The sequence below is a fragment of the Trachypithecus francoisi genome, unplaced genomic scaffold, assembly GCF_009764315.1.
Source record: "Trachypithecus francoisi isolate TF-2019V2 unplaced genomic scaffold, Tfra_2.0 Lachesis_group11, whole genome shotgun sequence".
Lineage (NCBI taxonomy): Eukaryota > Metazoa > Chordata > Mammalia > Primates > Cercopithecidae > Trachypithecus > Trachypithecus francoisi.
In genome coordinates, this window is record NW_022681456.1 from 53034770 (window position 1) to 53050171 (window position 15402).

The 15402-nt window shown below is 32.6% G+C and overlaps 1 protein-coding gene across 1 annotated transcript in view; it reads right to left on the reverse strand.

Annotated features, from left to right (window-relative positions):
• The window catches only part of PTPRQ (protein tyrosine phosphatase receptor type Q), a 218733-nt gene that overhangs the window by 56549 nt on the left and 146782 nt on the right, over positions 1–15402 (reverse strand). The window contains exons 28-33 of the mRNA XM_033221161.1: positions 13231–13417; positions 9825–10069; positions 7413–7479; positions 3865–4023; positions 3026–3248; positions 1264–1337 (exon numbers count right to left, since the gene is read on the reverse strand). Of these exons, the coding sequence (XP_033077052.1) occupies positions 1264–1337; positions 3026–3248; positions 3865–4023; positions 7413–7479; positions 9825–10069; positions 13231–13417 (955 nt within the window). The remainder of the gene's footprint in view (positions 1–1263; positions 1338–3025; positions 3249–3864; positions 4024–7412; positions 7480–9824; positions 10070–13230; positions 13418–15402) is intronic.

Genomic DNA, 15402 nt, shown 5'->3' on the forward strand with positions numbered 1-15402 from the left:
GAGCACTGACATTATGGGCTGTTCTGTGCATTGTGGAAATTTAGCAGCATTCCTAATCTTTGCCCACTAGATGCCAGTAGCATGCACCACCATCACTATCATTCTGTTATGGCAACCAAGAATGGTTCCAGACATTGCCAAATATCCCCTGGGTTATAAAACCACTGAGAAGCACTGACCTAACTTAAAGGATAGTTGAGATAAGTTCACCAGTTAATATGTGCAAAGAGCTAGAAGGGTGTCAGGCACAGAATATTTAATGTTAGATAGGACTATGGCAATGGTGATAATGAGATGATGATTTTATATATATACATATATGACTAAACTGTATTCCCGTGTTATGTAAGCTTGATTTAGATGAGTATAAGTGAAAGAAACTCATGAAAGAGTTGTTTAAAATAAATATTTTACAAAGGACTTGTAAGAGTATAGTTTTCAGGGTTATTTAAGGAAATTGTCCACAAGCATATATAGGTAAAAATGCTTTATATTTAAGATTGTATATTAAAAGAACCAAACACATATTTATTTGGTATAATGTTAGTAATCTCAGCATAGAACCAATACCCTAACAAAACCAATGTCCAGATAAGAATGTATGGAACATCCACCTTTTAAAGGAAGATTACAAATACTTTCAGATTTTCTTCATCCAGTCTGTCATTAATGAGCATTTAGGTTGATTCCATGTCTTTGCTATTGTGAACAGTGCTGCAGTGAACATTCGTGTGCAGGTGTCTTGGTACATATACACCGTGGAGTATTATGCAGCCATAAAAAGAACAAGATCATGTCTTTTGTGGGAACATGGATTGAGCTAGAGGCTATAATCCTTACAAACTAATGCAGGAACACAAAACCAGATACCACACATTATCACTTATAAGTGGGAGCTAAATGATAAGAACTTAAGAACACAAAGAAGGAAATAACAGACGCTGGGGTCTACTTGAGGCTGGAGGGTGAGGAGGGAGAACAGCAGAAAAGATAACTATTGGGTGCTGGGCTTAATACCTGGGTGATGTAATAATATGTACAGAAAACCCCCATGACACATGTTTATGTAACAAACCTTCACAGGTACTCCTAAACCTAAAATAAAATTTTTTAAAACCCACAAATATTATTAGAGAGGCTAATTAACATTTAAATGAGTTTATATTTAAGAATATCTAGACATGGATTAATCATTTACTAATAAATGTTCCAACTTTGATAAATATATTGAGATTATAAATTAAACTTCAAAATATGTCTTACCTAAAGTCTTAACAGGGTCAGAATAATCAGAGTCAGTAAATTGTCCCATAACATTTGTAGCTCTAAATTTAAATCTATAAAATAAAAGAAGAAAAATCAACACTTTGCATATCATGTGATTTTTCCTAGGAATAACTCAAGAAATAATTATAAAAACTATATACTTTATTCAAAAGAAAATGAATTTACAAGATGAAAATTTGGAATGGAATCATCATCAGGAGAAATACATGCTATATTTATATGAGACAAATAATTATCTCGTACTTTGTCCCAGTGAATTTGTTGAGGCAGGGGCTAAAAATTAAGTAAACTCGTGAACAGTTAGCAGTTTAAACAACTGAAGCAGATCACCTCCTTGATGGATTTGTTTAGATGGAATGATCTGATATCTGTGAAGGGTGTTCCACTAACATAATTTATAAATAAAAGGCACAATAACTGCTATACCTCACTCACTTTAGCAAATGCTAGTGAATCAGATTAGAATTATGATATAGAATTTGTCTTGTTCACATGTAAACACATCAAGAACAATGTTTGTTATTTCTGTGTGTGCACAGTTGCATTTGTATACTTTTATGCTTCTATAGCATTTGAAATAAAGGATACAGGAGAAGATCAAGCTTAAAAATTACAAAATGATGCTAAGATCCTCAGAGACAATTGAAATTTACTTAATTTAAAAATAAAGACATAAGGGCATTTAAAAACATAAAACCAATACATCGCAATACATGATTTAACTTCTACCATTATAAAATTCTTATGATTTTATTTGTTATATGAAGAATCTGCTTCAGGAACAAATATGCAAAATAAATAAACTATAAATATGAATAAACATGATACTTGGTGGTACATCATTTTTATAATTATCATATATGTAATAGATATTCAGGCAATAACCTAGAATTTGAACCAAAGTAATTGTATTTAATACAGATGATAAAGCATTATTTTTATTTGCCTAATTTCTCTAATTTTTCCAATGTTAACTTGGCTTAGGACATTTGTAAAGAATTTGATAATGTTTTAACAGGCACAAATGAAAGCACCTGCATTTTAAAAACTACTAGTAAAAATTATATTTTGAAAATCACACAAGGTTAAGTGATTCTTTTAAAAATTGTAGTCTTATGATACAAAAATAATATAATCAATTCAAAAGAAAAATAATCAATTTGGCAAATAATTTAATACAGCCAAAATATCAAATTGATTTTAAAATGTTAGGTTTTTAAGGGCTATAAATAGCTAAATATTAAAGGCAGTATTAAATATTTCTATCACTAATTCAGATGTTTGATGAGATAAAAAGTAGAGAGTTATTGTTATGAGTGACATAAAGGGAAACCACTGTTAAATCAAAGGATAGGATAGTGTTTCAAAAATCCTGTACATCAGCATACATGGCAAAATAATAACTGAAAAACACATTAGTCACATTGTCCTCTACAGAAAGAATCAAATTCTCCTATACACCTATGTTCTCCAGTAGTACATTTTTCACAATGTCCTTATGTAACTTATCAAATCATAATTCCTCTTAGGGTTGCCTGCTTCCCCTATAATACTGTATGTTTATGGAATGTAAGAATAATTTTTGGTTTATCTTCCTATTCCTAGTGCTGGAAAAAATCAGGTCACTATACATGGTGGGCATCCAGTGCTTATTGGAAAGATGAAAGGACAGGCGGATGGATGAAAGTTACTAACTAGCTTGCTAACAGAATGCATGGTAGATATAACCTATACTTACAAGTATTGCTTTTTTGGTTTCAGTGGTCCATTGCAAATTTTGTCTTCATTGCCAGGAATCATGCAGGCATTATCAGCACCTATGATGTAGATTTCTTCATTGCCACTAAACTTTGTCTTTCCTTCTGTACATGGAGGGTTAGGGAAGCCTTCATTTGTGAAATATGGCCTTGCTTTATTAAAATATGCATCATACCACTTTGTTACATTTCCATCATGCTGAGCTATTTTCAGAAATAAAGAGAATAATAATTACAAGTAACATATGAATACATTTTTACATTTATAAATAGTGTTTTTATAATTTCATAAGGGGAATCTGGATGCAACATCAGTCACCAGAGATGATTCAAGTGATCCACCTTGATAGGCAGGTAACCCTGTTCTTTGTTACATGTGAATCTACAGGAATTGTTACAAAGGATGATTTATCAGGTAGAAAAAGAACATCCCTCAATCAAGAGTAACTAACTTGTTCACACCTCCAAAGAAACTATCAAGATTCCATCTTACCAAAATCAAAACATGTTTATCTACTAGTATATGGAATTAATAAATCACATATTTTAACTGTGCCTTTCCTTGCTAGGTAAATAAGAATAACAAATAATTGGTATAAATAAATGACATTTATAAAAGTTTTATAAATAAAATAAATAAATGATTTATTTATTTACTTACAAAGAAATGATTGGTATCACTAACAACAATATTGACAATCTATTAATCTCAAGAGGTGTGTGATAACTGGCAGTCAATCTTAATTTGAACTACATTCTTTTTAGCACTCGGCAATTTACACTCCACGATTTAAAAAGATGAACTGACATTTGATGATACCTCCTGTTTCTGTCACAAGCACTTGTACATTTTTTATTGGTCCATGATCATCACTGTAATAACATATTGGCATTCTGATTGTAATTGTTGTTGAAGTCACAAGCAGTTTTCCTGTGGCATCATAAATAGGGGTTGGTTTGGTTTTTGGTCGTGCTGGAGCTATAAACAAAGAAGAAATATCGCTACAATTGATGCTTTTGCTTCAACAGTAAAAGAAAAAACCTTTCTCTTTCACGCAGATAATTTACCGATAAAGTGATGACAAATATAAATAACAAATTATAGAGAGTTGTGCTTGGAGAGAGCAGACATTTAGCAATTATTATCTCCTGAAAGCATAATTACGTATTTGAGACTTTCCTGAGATAACAGAGCCCAGGTGTGATTTTCAGGCACCTGACTCCTCTTTGCATATTAAAAATTCAATTTATATATGCTCTCACTCATATATATTTTTTATAAATGCACAAACATATTTACTTTTTACTATAATTTTAGTGTAGTTTCTTTTGCTTCTTTTAGCTGGTTCACTAATTTCTGTTCTAGTCATACCAGCACTCCTCCCACAGTTAATCCATGCTAAACATCAAGCTGATAGTTTCCTATATTTTCTTCCATGTTCACATAATCATATAAAAATAGATAAATAGTCCTGCACAACATACTCTTCTCACTGTTTGCTTTTTCTAATGGGGCTCTAGTATGTATTATAATTACCCCTCATACTGCTTTTGTGCTTAAATATAACTTGGTTAAGTGTTTCCAAGTGACCAGGTATAGCGCTAACTCATTCTTCTTAACAACTATTATTACATATCATGGTGTCGCTGCATCATATTTATTCAACCGTTCATCTGGTGATAGGAATTCACTTTTCCTCCAGTTTTTAAACATGTGCTACAATAATTAGCCTTGTTTTACAATGAGCTTTATTTACTTATCCTTTTGTTTCTATGAACTAGATTTCTAAGAGAAGAATTTCTACAGCAAAAGATGTATGTACTTTTAATCTTAACAGATTACCAGAGTAACTTCTGGAAGAGCCATGATACTTCATAAATTATCATCAATGCATACAAATATCTCCAAACTATATGTATAGAAGCTCTGCTTGTTTCATTTGGTCTTATAGTTCTCTCTCTCTCTCTCTCTCTCTCTCTCTCTGTGTGTGTGTGTGTGTGTGTGTGTGTAGTGTTGAGCATCAGTAAGTTACTTAACCAAATTTCAATTTCCATATTTTTTAAGAATCTTTTTTTTTAAACTCCTCAATAATCCCACAGGATTAGCAATATTGTTTTCATTTTGTAGATAGGGAAAAGAGCTTATGTCACATAGTTATCAAAGACAAATACCAACATTTGAATCAATTTTTTTGACTGGGTTCTACAGTTCACTCTTTTTTGAACATCCGATTCAAATGCAAATTTCTTACTCAATGTATCAGTTTGGGTACTAAGAGAAATAAAGGCTAAAATGGGACTGGATGTGTAAGAGGTTTCTTGGGGGAATTATCTGTGAAGAATTAAGGGACAGAGGGAAGGAGTAAGTGCCACGGATCGCAGGTATGACACCTGTGAAAGGGAAGATGAAAGGCAGGATTCAGTAGGAAGAAGCTCAGGTTTCAGGTAGCTCTGAGACTCTCAGCCAGGTCACTGGGGAGTACCCAGGCAAAGATTTCCAGTTAGAGGAATCCAGCATTGGACATTACTATATGACTTCATATTATCTGTCAAATGCAAATTTCATGAGGCTACTACCAATGGAATATTCCACATCGTTAATAAAATAATGTGTATTAGTAGACTATGTTCATGTATCTTCTCCAGACTAGAAGTCATAAGTCTCCCTGCCTTAGGTAAGGAGCAAAAGTCAAGATTAACCAACCTGGCACAGGGATGGAAAAGCATCTGAAATGAGAAGTTTTACTAAAGCATAAAAGTGATGCATGTATTCCTATCTGCACACCTACATGCCTGCCAGTGAACAACAAAGAGAAATTAAGAACGTACGACTCATGCTATTCTTTGTGAAGCCATTTTGTGAAATAATTGATGTTTTCAAAGACCTTATGCATTTGTACATCTTCCAAAGTACATAATTTATCAATTTAAATCAAACACTTATAAAGAGTATCACAATTATATAAATAATCCATTGATAAAAAGGTAAAATTTATCAGTTTCATCTAACACAGAATATTTTTTATTCTTAATAGTACAAGTTTCCAGGCAGGGGTCTTAAGGGTTTCTTCAGATTCTCTTTTAATCTTCACAACGAACTTTGAGATAGGAACTAGTATTATCTCTATTTTGCAGGCCTATAGAGGTTAAGAAACCTTTTCAAATTCAAACAGATATCAAGTGGCTAATCCATGATTCAATTCAGCAGTTTGACTCTAAACCCAGCCTAACGCTGTCACTTTTAATCATGGTGCTCTGCTGTATTTGCCAAAGAATGAAAAAAGTTACTTTTTGCTTTAGAAAGAGACATATCAGGTAGAATTCTACTAAAAGTTCATCCACTTCAGTTTTTAAAAACCTCCCTGAAGGGCCGGGCGCGGTGGCTCAAGCCTGTAATCCCAGCACTTTGGGAGGCCGAGACGGGCGGATCACGAGGTCAGGAGATGGAGACCATCCTGGCTAACACGGTGAAACCCCGTCTCTACTAAAAAACACAAAAAACTAGCCGGGCGACGTGGTGGCGCCTGTAGTCCCAGCTACCCGGGAGGCTGAGACAGGAGAATGGTGTGAACCCGGGAGGCGGAGCTTGCAGTGAGCTGAGATCCGGCCACAGCACTCCAGCCTGGGTGACAGAGTGAGACTCCGTCTCAAAAAAAAAAAAAAAAAAAAACCCTCCCTGAAGGTTTTATTACACATTTTTAGAGAGATGGCATAATTATTACCTGCTGGTTTTCACTCTCAGGAAGAAAGGGCACCGTGATCATTTGAATGGCTCTAAATTCCGCTTAATCATCTTTTTTGGGTTTCATGTTTTTTGTTTTTTTTTTGAAAGGGGGACCCAATTTTTAGTTATATTTTCTATAAAAGATACTTGCCAGAATCATGAACTGATAGACTTACTTTACAGTCAGAATCATTAACCAACTACATGGTAGTTCAAAAAACACTGTTTGATTAACTGAAAGAATCTCACTTCCAAAATAAAAATCAGTGAAACAATATGATAATCTAATTAGACCTAGTCAAAGTCTAATGTTAGGCAACTTAAACACACTTTCTTTTCAATAGATAACATTTAAAGAAACATAAAATAACAGACATTTGTCTTTAAAAATTTAAACTGAGAAACATAAAATATATTAAAGAAATATAAAATAAAGACATTCTCTTTATTTAACATCGCAATTCACATCATTATTTAAACATGTTTAACTATAGCTTTAATAGCCACATATTACTACTTAATATATGCTTAATATATGCATATTTATCACTTAGAGACTTGTCTACATCCTTATTTCAAGTATGGAATTTAAATTATAATCACTGATTAATAGCATTTCATAGGAAGGTAGCTCATGTATGTACCTTTGATATCCATGGTTATTCTCATCGGAACCTTTGGACCTGCACCAGCACTATTGACTGCGTAAATCTAAAACAAAGAAACATGTGTTACTATTTTCAAGTTATTGCTTATGTATGTATTTATATACATAGAACTGATTACAGTTACATGTAATTTTAAATGATTCTTTAAAACACAACTACATGCAGTCTATTAATTATATTTTCTTGCACTTGAATATAATATGTGTAGGAAGAACATTAACAATGGACTATGTCTTAAAATTGATGTTCTAGTACTAAACGCTGAGAACAAAGGCTGAGTGATCTAAACAGCCCTATCACTGAGACCTGGACAGACTGTGGTTTTAATGTGAACATAGGAAGAACAGAGCACTACAGCCACTAGATCTACGCTCTCCTGTCATCTACTCTAACATCTGTTCCTTCTCTCTAGGAAGGAGAAGTAGTAGCTAGGTAACTCTGGCCTCCTTTAAATCCATATTCAAGATCCTCTTTTTTTCCCTCTCTGAGATGAAATCCTATTCCTTCAGCGTCCCAGTTTTCCTGTATTAAATCATTCCCCTGAAAGATGGCCTTTATGCCCTTCTTCACCCCTGCCCCAAAGTATCTGACGCTATAACCTGCATACTGCAGCATATGCACATAAAACGTTTCTGTTTGTATACACAGAGGGTGATTTACACAAACGAAATCCTTTCAATTAACTTTGTGCTAAGGAAGCTGTAGACACAGAATCTTATTTTCTTCACTTTATCTTGCTATATTAAACAAAGACTATGTTCTTGGCTTATTTCATCATACTTGATAAACCCAATTCAGTATATAAAATGTTTACGGGAATTACTTAATTTGTTTTATACATTAGTGGCCCACCCTTCCACACTCTAGATACTTTTAAAATGTTTTTATTGAATTAATATTATAATATACATGATACGGTAGATATGATAAATAAAACAAGACCATAAAATGTGGCTTAAAAATGCCTAGAGAAAATATTTGTTTGTAAATTCAAAAAAAAAAATATTAAAAATAAAAAACATATGTTATAGTATGGTCCATTATTTTTATTTCTTTATGGTAGAATCTAACATTTAAGTGAAATAATAAGTGAAAAGTTTGGGCAGTGCCTCTGAAATTGCAGTGTGCAAAGAAGTCATTTGCAAACCATGTTAAATGCAAATATGCAGATTTTGTTTCAGCAGGTCAGTACAGGTGCTAAAGTTATACATCCTAACAAACTTCAAGATGTTAAGGATACTGCAGATTGCACTCTGCAAACAGGATTTTTAGGGATTTTTAAAAATTATTAATTAGTTGCACATTTTTGGTTCCTATTTTCTCTCTTACGATAGCCAAAATATACATACCTTTCACTACCTACCATAACTAGAAATATTTAATCCTCACAAATATCCTATAAAATAAGTTATTATTCCAATTACGAAGTTTTCACATAAGGAATCTGGGACTCAGATTTGATAAAGCTGCCCAGGCACAGAAGCCGGTATTTGAACCCGGTTATTTAATTCTCTTAGTCACCATCTTCCCTCTACTCAATCTTTCACAATGGTAAACCATTTAATGTGACATGCAAAAAGAATCCCAACAAGATTTTATAAAGATATAAATTCAAAGTCAGTGAGAGAAGTAGTAAATATATTCATTTTATACATACATACATACACACACAAATTATTATCAATGACCTGCTAATTACATTGATAATAATAAAGAGTTGGTAGGCAGATTACTAAGCTACTTGAAGATTTAGAGTAAATTCTGTTTCTTAGAAGATGATTTTTCTGAACCATATAATTTTATTTGAAAATTTCAAGATGATCTAAAAGTAGTCAAAGAATAAAACAAATTGTATGTGTATATGTCTCTGTGTATGTATATGAACTCATGCATACATTTATGTCCAAATATAGGTAATTTAGAATTAAGATATAAAATGCTATTAGCTTTTAGTAATACTTGGTTAAAATGCATGATAATTTCAAACATGTAAACAATTATTTCTTTCTTTCACCCTTAAAATTTGCTTTTCCATTTTGAATTTATAATCACACATAGTTTATTTTTTTTTTTTTTAGGCAGAGTTATCACTTTATATATCACTGCTCTTTTACTTCTAATGTGTATTTTCTTTCTTTTCTATTTCTGAGTTTCTACTATTATTGTGCAAACTTCTCAGTTATTTACATATTTTAATTTCATAGTACTTGTATTATAACAGAAAATAAGTAATTTCAGTTCTCAAAATTTATTTTTGTTGAGATGTCAAACAATCTCACAAAAAGATACGGGAAATGTAATGTGTACACAAATTGCAATATTTTTAAATGCCAAGTTCATAAACTGACATTGTCATTTGGGTAATTAACTGAAGCTACGGATTCTTACACTGATATTGTATGTATGTCCACCTTTTAGTCCTTCTAACATTGCAATGACGAATGTGTTGGTTTTCTGTATAATACTGAGGTTGTGAATCTGGACAGCAGTAGGATCATCTTCTCGGTAAACCAGAGCTTGATATACTTGGATATTTCCATTAGGTTGAGAAGGAGGAAGGAATGTTAATTGAAATTTTGTAACTTCATCTGGTATCTTCTGAAATGTCATGTTGTTAGGTGGGTCCTTTGGGGCTAAAATAAAATATTTAACAATTAATTTTTTTAAAAAATTCTATTCCTTTTTATCTCCACATAAATTTATTTGCTTTGAACTTCTGTTTTTAAAGGGTATTACACAAATTAAACCATATAAACTACAAAAACTAGCAAAGTGACTGGTGCATCATAGAATTATTGACATCTGTAATTCACAGCAACCGTAATGGTGATCCAGTTTGTTTGTTTTATATGCACTTATTTTTACGCACAATATGTTTCTATGACGTTTTAATCTTTTGTTTGTTTGTTTTTGAGACAGGGTCTCCCTCTGTCACCCTGACTGGAGTTCAATGGCATGACAGTTTAGAGTCAAAAGAAGTAGCAAAAACAGGACATACAGTCCCATTTAACTTTCTCCCAGTTTTCCCCATTGGTAACATCTTATGTAACTGGAGTTTAATATTAAACCAGGAAACTGATATTGACAGTATTTTCAATACTGTGCATACTACAGACTTTATCCCAATTTCACCACTTTCCATGCTTTTGTCTATACTTCTATGCAATTTTGTCTTTTGTATAGATTCCTGTAACCACCACCATAAACAAGATACAAAACTATTACATCACCCTAAAGAAACTCCCTCCTAGTATCCTCTTTTATTTGCAGCATATGCTTCCTCACAACCCTAATAATTCTTCCTCTGTATAGTTTTGTCATTTTGAAAATGACAATAGCATAACGACCTTGAGGTCCATCAAGGTGGATACTATATGTATTAATAGTACAATCTTCTTTTTATTGCTGAGTAATGTTCCATTTTGTGGACGTAGCAGACTTTGTTTAACCATGGAAAAACTTGGGTTGTTTCCAGTTTTCATTATTACTAATAAAACTGCAATCAACCTTGATGACAGATGTTTGTGTGAGCATAATTTTTCAATTCTCTGTGATCAGTGCCCAAGAGTGTGATTGCTGGGTCACACAGTAATTTCATGTTTCGTTTTATAAGTGGCTGCAAAATTATTTTCCATTGTGGCTATTCCATTTTACATTCCTACTAGCAATGTATGAGAGGTCCCGTCTTTCTGTATCCTCGCCACACTGGGTATCATGGCCATATTTTAAATTATCTTACCTGTTCCAGTACCTAGACAATAATCTCTTATTGTGGTTTTAACTTGCATTTTCCTAATGGCTAATGGTATTGAAAACGTATGTTGTCATGTGCTTTTCTCTTTTCTTTTCCTTTCCTTTTTTTTTTTTTTTGAGACGGAGTCTCGCTTTGTCGCCCAGGCTGGAGTGCAGTGGCGCAATCTCGGCTCACTGCAAGCTCCGCCTTCCGGTTCACGCCATTCTCCTGCCTCAGCCTTCCGAGTAGCTGGGACTACAGGCGCCCGCCACCACGCCAGGCTAATTTTTTTGTATTTGTAGTAGAGACAGGGTTTCACCATGTTAGCCAGAATGGTCTTGATCTCCTGACCTCGTGATCCACCCGCCTCGGCCTCCCAAGTCTTCTGTCAATTTTCTAACTGGATTTTTTTTTAATTGCTGGGTTTTAAGAGTTCTTTCTATAGTATAAATATTTTAGTTTATTTTAGATAAATAACAGCTTAACATATGACAAGCTAAGCATCAATACATTATTAAAATATGCATGAAGATAAAAGTTATTTTATGAATATAGTAGCTACTTCTTGGTGCATAACATAATTAGTGTTCTTTATGTAAGTGACTGATTGAATGACTATATCTATTTTGATCAACTTGAAATAGTTATAGTCTTCCATACTAAGTAAAGAATTTCCATGAAGAAATGTAATATTTGGCTGTCAACAGTTCAGATGTTCAAGCTTTATTATCTTGCAAAAAATGTAAATAAACAAACAGCAAAGAATAAAAGAGAAGCAGATAAACATGCTATTGTGCCAAACATTTCATTTTAAATGGAAAAACGCAAAGCTAAAATAAAGGTTAAGTTGGTTCAAGAGAGATATTTTTGCATTTGTTGCTATACGTTTTTATGCTGTACATAAATACATTTTCTTATGAGATATTTCTCTAAATTTTGGATGTGATTTTAAGTTAGATAAGCAAAGGAATTCTCTCAATGTTGTAAAAAACTTCCTACCCCTCAAATTTTTGGTTATACATGTAAAATTTTACTCTTAGAGATTCAGTAAAAATGTATTAAATTGTGATATCCTTGAAACAGATAGCACATTAAGGTTTGACAAACAATGTTTTATTGTATAAATGTGAGTACATTCATCATATCTTTCCTCACAGGTAGGAGGGATTGAGAAGTAAAAAGCATAATCAGAAAATGGATACCTGTGATACTTGGCAGCCAAAGAGGAACAAATGGAACTTTAGGATGCTGATGATAAAATTTACCTTTTACTTTTGAACCATAACTTTACAGACAAAATGCATAGAGAATATAATGTAATGAAAAAACTAGCTGTAAAACAATTTACCTCCTATACTTACCTTACAGATAGCAACAAATAAACTATAGCAACATATCCCTTCATCTGCTCTTTCCAATGATATAGCTGGTGGCAAAGAACATCAGGAGTCTGAAGGAGGATGGGGCAAGCAAGTTCTGGGATGTTGACTTTCCAGATTTATTTGTTATTGGTTACAGTCTTATTATTCATTCAGACCCTGTTCATAAGAACTTGAGGAAATCTGTATGGATTCTGACTAAGTGAAGACAACAGTTGTGATAAATGTGAGATGGATTCTACTTTTGAATTCCAGATTATTTAATACTCACAGAGTATTACAAGTTTAATATTCACTCAAATAATTGGACAGAAATAATTGAAATAAAATTTTAGTTTCAGTGTTATTGGATATAGACAGTCGGAAATATTATCTCTTAAGGCAAGCTTACTCAATTTCTGAAACAACTAGCAAATTAAATAAGTGCAAAGAAACATAACTGGATACCTTTAATCTGTTTCTGTATTTACAAGGATTGAATATCCTACATAACTCTTCTTTACCTCAAAAATATAAATAGAAAGCTTCCTTTTTGTCAGTTGCAGAGAGTCACTAATTTTTTTGTTTATATGCTTTAAAAACTTCTCATAACACATATTTTTTTTTGGTGGAGTGTAAGGAACTGTAAGAAAGCCAGCTAAATCTCAGTCAATTTTTAGCAAGGTTGAGAAATTCTCCTTACCTGATTCTAAAGTAGTAACAATCACTTTAGCACTTGACTTCCCTTCTACATATGCAGCACTAATGTTCCCAGTAAATGCAGTGATCACTACAGAATACCTTGTGAATATTTCTAAATCTTTAATTTCTATGGTTTTATTTTCTTCATTTGACTTGATGAAGGATATATTAAATTCATCATTATCTACCTATAGGAAAATATAAGTAAAAATGAAGGAAGCAGCACTTGAGATCTAAGTCACCAAAACATAATAATACAAAGCTACATGAGATGTATTTATCTAGACAAATTTTAATTTATTTATTTTACAATCAGATTACTCTGGGAAGTCTAAGGTGCTATTATAACAGTTTACTAATTATTAATTATCTTAACAGTTGAAAGTAAAAGAAAAAAGCCCAGCCAGACAACCATGATTAACCAACCCATTAAATAAATAAGCAAAAATCATCTTTGCAGTCAATGAAACTCTACTTTTGACTCCAATATTTTGTAGAAAAAAGCATAGAGGTTTTGGTACCTAATCACACAGGGTTCATATCCCAGATTGGCCACTTGTAGCTCCTGTAGTATTTTAGAAACCACCTACACAGTCTAGTCTTTCAATCCCTGTAAAATTGGGCTAATAACATCTATTTACAGTGTTTCATTGAGATTTAAAAAGGACAGGTCTAAAGTAGCTGGCACATAGATTTCAATATTTTTTTCACCATTACCCACAAAAGGAAACACTGTAACATAATTCAGAAGATAAGACTGACAGATATAAAATATATACATATCTCATGACTGTAATACATTTTCCAGAAATACACCATTTTTCTGAAGTATACTTTGATCTTTTCTGCTCTTTTTAATTTTATTACAGCTCATTTAAAAATGCTGATGATGGCTGCAGTTTGAAAAACCCTGATTTTGCACTATGCATAGCACTGGATAATAATTAATCGCGGATGTCATAATTATTAATGTGCATAAATAAGTGTCTTTAGGCATATGAAATGTAGCTATATGATTTGTTCAAACATAGTCTGTCCTTTATGGAGGTTCTGTCCTATTCACTCCAGATATTAAGCATAGCTAAACTTGCTAGTACTAAGCCGAAGGGCTTTTCCCAAGATAACCATGAGAAAATTCAAAATCCTATCATACATACTACTCGCAGGTACCTTAATTGAAACACTTAAAACCAGGTTTTATACACAGTGAACACTATCAAGTCCATTTTCACTGACCCTCCCTCATAACTTTGAAATATTTTTTATTTGTTTGTTTGGTTGGTTCAATGTATTCTTTTAATATTCTTTGCTAAGAACATATTTTATTGATAATATGAAACACACTTATTGATCTGTATATGGTATAACTATGTTGTAAATGTTGTCCTGGAAACTCATTTATAGAGATGTTTTCTGAGGTAATATAAATAAAATTAACTCAATTTTTTAAAAAAGATGTTGCTATAAAAGAAAAAAGAAACATAGTAAAAGGATGATATAAATAATACTGTTGTTGCATACAGTCAAACAGATCATTCCCACCTTAAGACAGAGCAGTGGACAGAAATACCCCACTTCTTGAAAATGGAAGAAAAACAAATCAGCACAGGAATCCTATTAATCAGGAATATATACCACTGGCACAAAATGTGTATTTAACTAGTTTTTAACATTTAAATATCACATAAAAATATGCTTTTTGGAATTTCCCTTAAGACTAGGCTTAATTTCATGCTGAAAAAAATATTATTGAGAGGTGTGGAGATGGGAACTGTTGACCTCTGTAAAGGAGCCTGGGTCCCGTTCATTGGAATCCCACTCAGTTGGCTTCACTTTGACTACTGGTTCATGTCACTTGTCTATTATAGCTATTTGAATTCTGATTTTGTAGAGGTGAGGTGACCTCCTCAGGATTACTTAGAAGCAGAAGTAGGATTTGAGTCCAGGTCTTTCAAGAAGAGTCCATAGCATTCTACACTTCCACAAGGTCACTGGGTTTGATCTTACAAATTTAACTATTTATAAATTATTATTCTTCCAATGCCTTCCATTAAAACAATAGATAACAAATATCAAACCATAAAAATATGACATGACATGCATATATTATATCTTAAAAATATTTAACAAAATCTGAAAGGAATTATCAGTCCTCAAATGTGGCAGTAAAAAA